The 9,318-nt window shown below is 41.8% G+C and overlaps 1 protein-coding gene across 3 annotated transcripts in view; it reads right to left on the bottom strand.

The window, feature by feature from the left end:
- Positions 1-2,644: 2,644 nt before the first annotated feature.
- Positions 2,645-9,318, bottom strand: part of LOC129180378 (prickle-like protein 2) — a 36,146-nt gene continuing 29,472 nt past the window's right edge. For all 3 annotated transcript variants that reach the window (XM_054774808.1, XM_054774824.1, XM_054774816.1), the window contains 4 exons: positions 8,781-8,967; positions 7,060-7,214; positions 6,171-6,984; positions 2,645-6,084 (listed from right to left, as the gene is read on the bottom strand). In XM_054774808.1, the coding sequence (XP_054630783.1) occupies positions 5,141-6,084; positions 6,171-6,984; positions 7,060-7,214; positions 8,781-8,967 (2,100 nt within the window). In that variant the 3' untranslated portion in view covers positions 2,645-5,140. The remainder of the gene's footprint in view (positions 6,085-6,170; positions 6,985-7,059; positions 7,215-8,780; positions 8,968-9,318) is intronic.

Below are 9,318 nucleotides of genomic sequence, written 5' to 3'. Positions count from 1 at the left end.
TGCTTGTTCTCAACATTTTACTTAATTACTTCTCCTGTTTATGTTTCTCTTGGTTTAGCAAAGTAACACAAAGCTTGGGATGTTATCAAAGTCTTACGTTCATATTTTACATTGAAATCAGCATCCTTTATAGTGTAATGAAGTTACACACCTGATTTTGACCTGCATGCATAAATAGGATACAAAATTGGACCTTCAGACATCAGATTACGTTCATTATCCAAGACCGTGTGCATGCTTATTGATTCAAACGGCTAAGTATTTGATTTTACATGCTACATCAAACAAAACAAAAAACACGATTTCCATTGATCAGTATTGATAATTGATGTAGGTGCGTCAATACTGTACTGTAAGGCAGGGATACAAAAATGTATATTTTGTGCCACCCCTAACACAATCCAGTGTAATGGATGAGTCTGTGTTTCCACCCACTCGACAGGCAAGATGGCCTCCTTTTCACTTCACAGTTGCAGGGTAATCGAGGCCGCCTCGGCTTCATATTTAGTCAGTGCTGCGACGGAATCTGCACTCGCTGCACGGTTGTCATGATGAGATTTATAGAGGACTGTGACTCTCACTCACCGGATGCAAGCTCCTACCTTTCTAGCATGGATTCCTCTAGTGCAAGCACAAAGAATGTTATCTCGCTTGATCAAATATGATGCCTATCAGTTCCTGCTGCTCTCATTGATGCATCCAGCTTGAAGCAACAATAACGTTAAATGTTAACTAAAATTACTATGGCAAATTGTTCCTAACACCCAAGAGAACTATTTATTTTATTTAAATGTGTTTGTTTGGTTGTCAGATGGATCAGGTTGGCCACGCTTAGGATGTACACCTGATGAGCGACACATCACAGCGGTTGGGTGACATTTCTGAGGAAGACTGCAGGTGACAGTCGAAACATTTCAAGGTAAAACACCTTCTAATACACTTTTTAAAAAACTGTCTGAATATAAGAAACTAAATGTTTACCATATGCATTAATTAGCCCAGTGGCTGACATGACCCACTTATAGCAACCTCTTATAGCAGACACTTCCATTAGGTATACTTGCAAAATCAAATTAACTTGTTTATCTACAGTGGTGTGAAAAAGCCCCCTGCCTGATGTCTTATATTTTTGCATGTTTGTCACACTTAAATGTGACATCATGAAAAAATTTTAAATATTAGTCAATGACAACACAACTGAACACAAAACACAGTTTTTAAATGACATTTTTTATTATTAAGGGAGAAAAAAAATCCAAACCTACATGGCCCTGTGATTGCCATGTGATTGCCCCCCCTGTTAAAACATAACTTAACTGAGCTTAATTGAGCTCTCTCTGTCTAGAAAAGGTTATAAAGACATTTCTAAAGCTTTGGGACTCCAGCGAACCACAGTGAGAGCTATTATCCACAAATGGTGAAAACACGGAACAGTGGTGAACCTTCCCAGGAGTGGCCTACCAACCAAAATTACCCCAAGGCCGCAGTGACGACTCATTCAAGAGGTTACAAAAGACCCCACAACGACATCCAAAAAACGGCAGGCCTCATTTGCCTCAGTTAAAGGAACTGGACTACACTGCTGATGGGGATGTCATACAACTTCATGTCAAAACATCTGAGGTCAGTGTTTATGACTCCACCATAAGAAAGACACTGGTCAAAAATGGCCTGCATGGCGAAGTTCCAAGACGAAAACCACCGCTGAACAAAAATAACATTCAGGTTTGTCTCAATTTTGGCAGAAAACATTGTGATGATCCCCAAGACCTTTGGGAAAATACTATGTGGTCAGACGAGACAAATGTTTAACTTTTTGGAAGGTGTGTGTCCCATTATATCTGGCGTAAAAGTAACGCCGCATTTCAGAAAAAGATCATCATACCAACAGTAAAATATGGTGGTGGTAGTGTGAGGGGCTGTTTTGCTGCTTCAGGACCTGGAAGATTTGCTGTGATAAATGGAACCATAAATTCTGCTGCTCCCTCCAATGTGGCTGAATTACAACAATGAGTGGGTCAAAATTCCTCCACAGCACTGTAACAAACTCATTGCAAGTTATCACAAATGCTTGATTGCAGTTGTTGCTGCTAAAGGTGGCCCAACCAGTTATTAGGTTTAGGGGGAAATCACTTTTCCACACAGGAAAAAGTTTCATTTAAAAACTGCATTTTGTGTTCAGTTGTGTTGTCATTGACTAATGTTTTAATTACATTGATGATCTGAAACATTTATATCTGACAAACATGCAAAAAAAAAAAGAAATCAGCAAGGGGGCAAACATTTTTTTACACCACTGTTTATGAGAGGGGCAGATTGAGATAGTAATAGCATGTGGTAACATTACAATGTTACAGCGCTTAACAATCTGAGTGAAAATGAGTTGGGACCGTGCTATATGCATTTGTCCATTTGTGAGTCTTGGTAAGACTAGCAAGAGAAAGAAATGTTACCACAGGCGATGTTTCTCCACATGTCTAATAATTGCTCTAAATTACAGCAGCAAGATCACTTTTCATTTAAACTGACAAGATGATTTAGCCAAAGTCAAAGGTCAAATCAGTACACATTGCACATTGCTACATGTCATGTGGATTGTCATTGACGGTCCGAGGTGAGTCACAACCAACACACGTTCAATTACTGGTTGTTCATAGAAGTACACTTTATTTTTTAAGTATGCAACAACAACAAATGACATGCAAGAATCCCTATCTCTACATGATCTTATACAAATAATGATTCTTCAGTTACAAAATATATAGATATTTAAGACCATATGTACATGACATTTACATACTACTAAATCCATTGCTTTAATATATGTATTACTATACAGTGCCTGACATAAGTCTAGTCGCTTATCCAAGTTGTAGCAACAATAAATATTAGCTTCACTTGTAGCTGCTCATTTGGATTCAGAAATAACATATGAAAGGCAAAAGCCTCTTGCTTATGCTTGTTATAGCAAAATAAAGTCTTGTATCATTTATTAAGTTTTAGCATTTAATTAAGACAGAAAGGTCAGATTGCACTTGGACAAAAGTCTTGACGGACACCAAACTAATGTACGGTAAAAGTTATATTTTCCTTTCAAAACACAAAAACATCAGAACCTAAAGTCCGAGTGCCTTGGTAGAAGGAATTCATATTTTGTATGACTCCGATGAGCTTGGAGGACTCCATCAATGCGTCTGCAAAAGCAGTCTAGCAGGACTCCCAGACTTCATCAAGATTCTTTGGTTTCATTTTCCAAGCCTCCTTCTTCATTTAACCCTAAACATGCTCAATAATGTTCATGTCTGGTGACTTGGTTGGCCAATCCTGCAGCATCTTCACCTTCTTCACTATCAGGAACTTTGATTTGGAGGCTTAAGACCCAGTCGCCGCATATACTGCAAAAGACCTGTTGGAACCCACATGAACCCAAGATTTACCCAGGAAACTGAAGTTTGGTGAAGGAATATCATGGCTTGGGCTTACATCTAATATGGGGGTGCGCAAGAGATCTGCAGAGTGGATCGTAACACCAACAGTCTGAGGAAATATATGCTGTCCATTACCTTCCAAACCACAAGGCATGGCAAATTCTTTAGCATTCTCCAGTTCCACATCAAAGTTCCTAATAGTGAAGAAGGTCAAGAGGCTCTAGGATTGGCCGGCCCAGTCACAGTCACCAGTCACCAGACATGAACAGTATCGAGCATGTTTGGGGTTAGATGAGGGAGGAGGCTTGGAAGATGAAACCAAAGAATCTTGATGAAGTCTGGGCGTCATGCAAGACTGCTTTTTTTTGCCATTCCAGATGATTTTGCCAAGTTATTTATTAGTTAGTATTTATTAGTTTAGTTAGTTATTGCTGGGATGTATGGATGGAGTCCTCCAAGTTCATGGGAGTCATACACAATATTAATTCTTCTTACCAAGGCACACTGAATTTATGTTCTGATGTTTTTGTAGCCCGTTTTTATGTGTTCAAAGGAAAATTTAATTTTTACCGTACATTATTTTGGTATGCAACAAGACTTTTGTCCAAGAGCAATCTGAACTTTCTTTCCTAATTCAATGATAAAATTCAATGAATGATACAAAATTTTCTTTTGCTATAATAAGCATTATCCAGAGGCTTTTGCCTTTCATACAAGTTGTTTCTGAATCCAAATGAGCAACTGAAAGTCAATTTATTATTTACTGTTCCTACAACTTGGATAAGCGACTAGACTTTTGTCAGGCACTGTATATACATTTAATAGGTAATATCTTTAATTTCACTATGATTATTATTTGCATTATATGTTATTAATTCTCTATTGATAGGATTATAATCGTAATCATCTATTAAGATACTCTCAAAAAACATAGCATGTTGCAGAAGAGAAAACAGGACCATACCTGACGTTACTGTGTCTGAATGGTCAAGGAGCAGAGGCTCCAGCTCTGTCCTTGGTAAAGCATGGAGAGTTGGCTATGTAAAGCACAAGATTCAACAGATTATTTGTACAAGGTGCTAACAGGGCTAGCGAGCCAACACTACATTCCAGCAGCATTTAGATTCCACTGAGGTAAAACAAAGACACAGCTTGGAATCTAGCACGTAGCTTTCACTATCCCGACACAACTTCCTGATTGTCCACACTGATACGTTTGATGTCTTGGACTGACGTCACTGCTGACATCACTGCAGCTCCTTTTTGACTCTAAAGGAATTGTTCAATCTCTCTGGAACATGAACACAAGCACAGATACGCACAAAAATCTTTTTATTTACCTTGACCACATGAATATTTAGTAGTCAATTTCAGCAGTGCTTTTTCTCGATACCATCAGCAAGTTGGTATCCATCCTTGTAAACACTGCTTTTGTTTTCTGTTGTGTAAGACAAACGAGCTTCTTCCTCTTGTAGTTAGATCATTTTGTGTAGGTGTACACAAACACTACCCGAGTTGTGTAACCTCACAGCATGAAAAATAGGCCTAATGTCTCTTTACGTCCACCCCTACACACACACACACACACTATTATCTGTCACTATCACACTCACCTTCCCACTCTCTTTGCTTCTCTCTTATGCTTATGTTGTCTCCTTACCTGGCTCTCCTTGACTCTCCTATCCATCCCTAACCATTAATAATTTCTGTATTTATGAAATGATGCAGTTCTTGCTCTTCCTCCTCTGGCGGGCGTGCAGCTGGCCATGAATGGGTCCGTGCAGAGGTCCGTGATGTCCAGCCATGCCCGAGGGACTGTAACGATGGCGTAGCTCTTCATTGTTGATGTAGCACAACTGCACAGGCCGAGGGATGTGTTCACTCATAAAGTAGCCCTCATTTTCCTCCGATTCAGAAGACGAGGAACAGCTGGAGCACCACGGGTCAGCCGCTTCCACGTACCCATCACCCCAGCACGGCCCACCCATCCCAACAGGCTGCCAACCAGCATTTTGCAGGGTAAGATCAGATGTGGTGCGAGGACACGGCCGGTGGGGCTGCTGTCGGTATCCGCCTGGATCCTGACCAAACAACTCCCTCGCAGCATGACCAGAGGGGAAGCGATCGTAATCCTCCTGGACACGATGGTACGGCAGTTCCACCATTTGAGTCGGGCGGTCAGCCACCAGGTGCAGGGCATTATCGGAGCGAGAGCGACGGGAGCGTTTGTGGTGGCGGGTACTGCAGTGTTGTCCATTTCCACGATGGTGTTTACGACGTCTCGGTTGAAGCTGTTGTTTCTGGGAAACAACTTCCTGCCCATTTATGAGTCGACGGGGCATTCTATCACTCATGGGAGCCATCCGCAAGTTCCCACTGCTGCCCATCACACCAGCATGAATTTTGCCATCTAAACCCAGTGGCTGCGGGCCATCCCAGTACTGCAGTGGGTATCCCACTCTGTGTGGGGTGTACATGTTGTTGTTAAAGGGACGAGAAGAGGACAGAGATTCTGTGCTATGGAACTGGACTGAAGAGCTAAGTGTCCCCATGTTGCTCTTTTCAGACACATTTACACCTGAATCCTTGCTCAGGTCCGGCATGGAGAACCTGGACAAATGCTCCTGACGCTTGCTCACACCATCCAAAGAATTGCCTGTTAAAATTATAAATCACATGTTAGCTTTTCTTTTTATTTTAAACAATGATAGAATGCACACAATGTATAATCTCACTCTTTACCCATAGCATTTGACACCGTGAGGGAGTCCATGGATCCACGAGGCGTCTGCTCTAGCGGAGTCAGTGGTTCGTTGAAACTCATGGCATTGATGGGGTTCCTCCTGGTGAGTGGAGGCCTCCTGTCTCTCTGAAATCCATGCAGGCTTATGCTCCTCTTGTCAGAGAATCCTTGGTTCTGACTTGACATCTCATTGAAGCTCATCTGGGTACGTAATTTGTTGGGCCTGAACTCATCCTGGCTATGGTGGATCCAGTTTTCATTGAAGGAGTGACCTCTCAGGGCAGCCATAGGGGTCCTTTTAGCATTACCTTGTTCTTTCCCCCAGGAATCAGGCCTCTTTCCTGGGTTGACAGAAGGCTGGGCTGGAGGATGAACATTTCCATTGGCATTGTAGCCCTGCCTGGCATTACACTGACCCAAAAGATGAATAGATGGAGGGGTGGGAGAAGATTCCCGCTGGGGGCCCTCAAACGCAGCAGGGACGTAAGGGTCATCTCGACTCATCCACACCTGGTTAAGACTCGGTGCACGACTTGGAGTGCGGCTGGGAGTGCGACTGGGAGTGCGGTTAGGTGTCCTGCTTGGGGTCTGGCTGGCTGATATGCTTAAACGATCCATCTGAACAGACAGGGGATCAATTTCAGCCGACAGACGGTCAGCCATGGGGGGAGGAGCAGACTGGCGGACCTCTGCGGTCTTTCGTTCCTGCTCGGCCTTCCTGCGCTCCTTTTTACCAATCTTGGTGCTGTGGCGGGACTCACGGGAACGAGCGCTCTGAAAAGCCGAGTCTGAGGAATCTGACTCATCTGGATCCTGATTTAAACAACAAAACCATTAGCAACTGCTGTGATATCAAACTGAAGATGCCTTTTTAAATTGATCAACTACCTGTCCAGTGCTGCAGGACCGTGAGCAGAAGATCTGTCCCTGCTTTGGGAGGAAGGGACGACCGAGCAAGGAGCGTTTACAATGGGCACAACAAAAACATTCTTCAGTTGCGTGCCAGTGCTGTCCATCATATGTCATCTGGCCTTGGTCAATGCCTTTATTAAAGACACACAATGGATACAAAATTGAAGATAACTTTCATGTTCTATTCTTTGTTTACTCTTATTATGTTGGACATGCAAAGGCTGGCTTCAAGACTTCATGCAGTCTTAAGATAATGTAATGTAAGGTAATGTCTCAATGTTTTATGTAATTACTGCCGCCTAGTGACCAGAAAACTACATATCACTTGTATTTCAATATGTTTTGACTAATAATAGACCAATTAATAAAATTAATTACCATAATTTCCGGTGTATAAGACGCACCGGTGTTTAAGCCACACCCACTACAGTTAGAGAGAAAAAAGATTTGTACATATATAAGCCGCACAGGACCATAAGCAGCACATGTCCTTGTCATAAAATGACATATTGTGGCGTGCATGAGTCTGTGAGGACCAGGTAGCTCTTTATTTGACAGGAGACAATCTTGAGCTATGAGAAAACTCAGAACAAGCTTATCAACCCATAGGAACTTGCAGGAGGTCATTACTCAATATAACAGTCTGACTCACAGTGTCATCTTAGAAAGAGCTCTAAAATCATCACACAGCAACTTAACACTGAAAGAATAAGAAATACACATAGTACAATACAAAATACAATATAGAAGAAATATAGAAGAATATAAAAGAAAGATAAATATACAAGACAATTACCAATACGAGTTTAGAATAAAAAAAACTTTTAACATTTTCCCATTATGCATTACTTCCCATCAAAGCAGTTCATTGGTCATGGCTGCCAGAGCACTGCAATGATTTATTTAGCTGCCTGTGTCCACCAGAGGGAGCTCCAGAGGGAGCCAATTAAGTTGTTGTGTGGTGATTTTAGCATTCTTTCTAAGATGACACCGTGACTCATACTGTTATATTGAGTAATGACGTCCTGTGATTTCCGATAAGTGATAAGCTCGTTGTGACTTTTCTCATAGCTCATGATTGGCTTCTGCCAAGGAAAGAGCTACCGTTTCCTCACTCACTCGCGTCACAGTATTTAAACAATTAGCAGTTCTGAAATAAAGGCGATGTCACAAGATTAGAAATGGCCATAAATTAGCCGCACTGCTATAAGCCGCAGGGTTCAAAGTTCAAGAAAAAAGTAGCAGTTCACACATTGGAAATTATGGTAATTTCTGAAGAAACGCGATATAGTGAAGGGCCGATAATCGAACCGCAGTATTGCGACAGGCGACTGTATAGCCTTTATGTTAAGGTAATTTTTTCTAAAATGTTATTGCAATAACTCTTTTGTATCTTAAAACAAAAACATTTGTTATTCTCTCACAATTTATAAGACCAATAAATTGTCAAGGAGGAAGTAATTATATTTCACAGATCCCATCTGGATTGTACATGGGGCCATCCTGTCAAACGTGCTTGGGATAATAACTATGTATATCTCATTGCACTAACTCCGCCTTTCCGCAGCTGTGGTATACGACGAGGCTTGGGCCGTTAATACCCACTCTTGCAATAAATGTCTTTCAGAGGTTTCCTGTGGCGTGAATGAGATATAAATGCTTGTGTGTTGGTACCAGATCATGTAATCGGTCCTTACCTATATGTTCTCCACATGCATCACAGTATTCTGCATAAAGGGACTCAAAGCAGTTGCAGCAGTGTGGACGTCCATCCTTCATGATGTAGCGCTGGCCACCAAGGGCAGTCTCGCACTCGTAGCAACAGAAGTGCTTCATGTGCCAGTGTCTGCCCTCTGCCTCGGTGCACTCATCAGCAAAGATGATCTGTTTGAACAAAATATTCAATTCGCTAGTTAACACAGCAAAATGGAGGCAGCGAAATACAATATTGGTCTTTTGGTTCCCTATGGCATCATCGTTGACCCAATCTTTTCACATTTTAGCTACCCAAAGTTTTTTTTTAGCCATGTCACCTGAACTGCAGTGCGAAAAAGTTAAACGGAAAATTTGTTGCCTGCTTGCTTCACATACGCTACAGAAAAACACAAGCAGATTTTTTGAGATATGGCAAGAACACTGAGACATCTTTTCACACCAGACCAGTTCCAACCACTTCCAAGTATCTGAGCTAGCAAGCATGCAGCCATTACTAACAGTGAACGGCTCTAGACCGAG

The sequence above is a fragment of the Dunckerocampus dactyliophorus genome, chromosome 1, assembly GCF_027744805.1.
Source record: "Dunckerocampus dactyliophorus isolate RoL2022-P2 chromosome 1, RoL_Ddac_1.1, whole genome shotgun sequence".
NCBI lineage: Eukaryota > Metazoa > Chordata > Actinopteri > Syngnathiformes > Syngnathidae > Dunckerocampus > Dunckerocampus dactyliophorus.
Note: the sequence above shows the minus strand (reverse complement) of the source record. Positions and strands in the feature narration are given on the sequence as shown.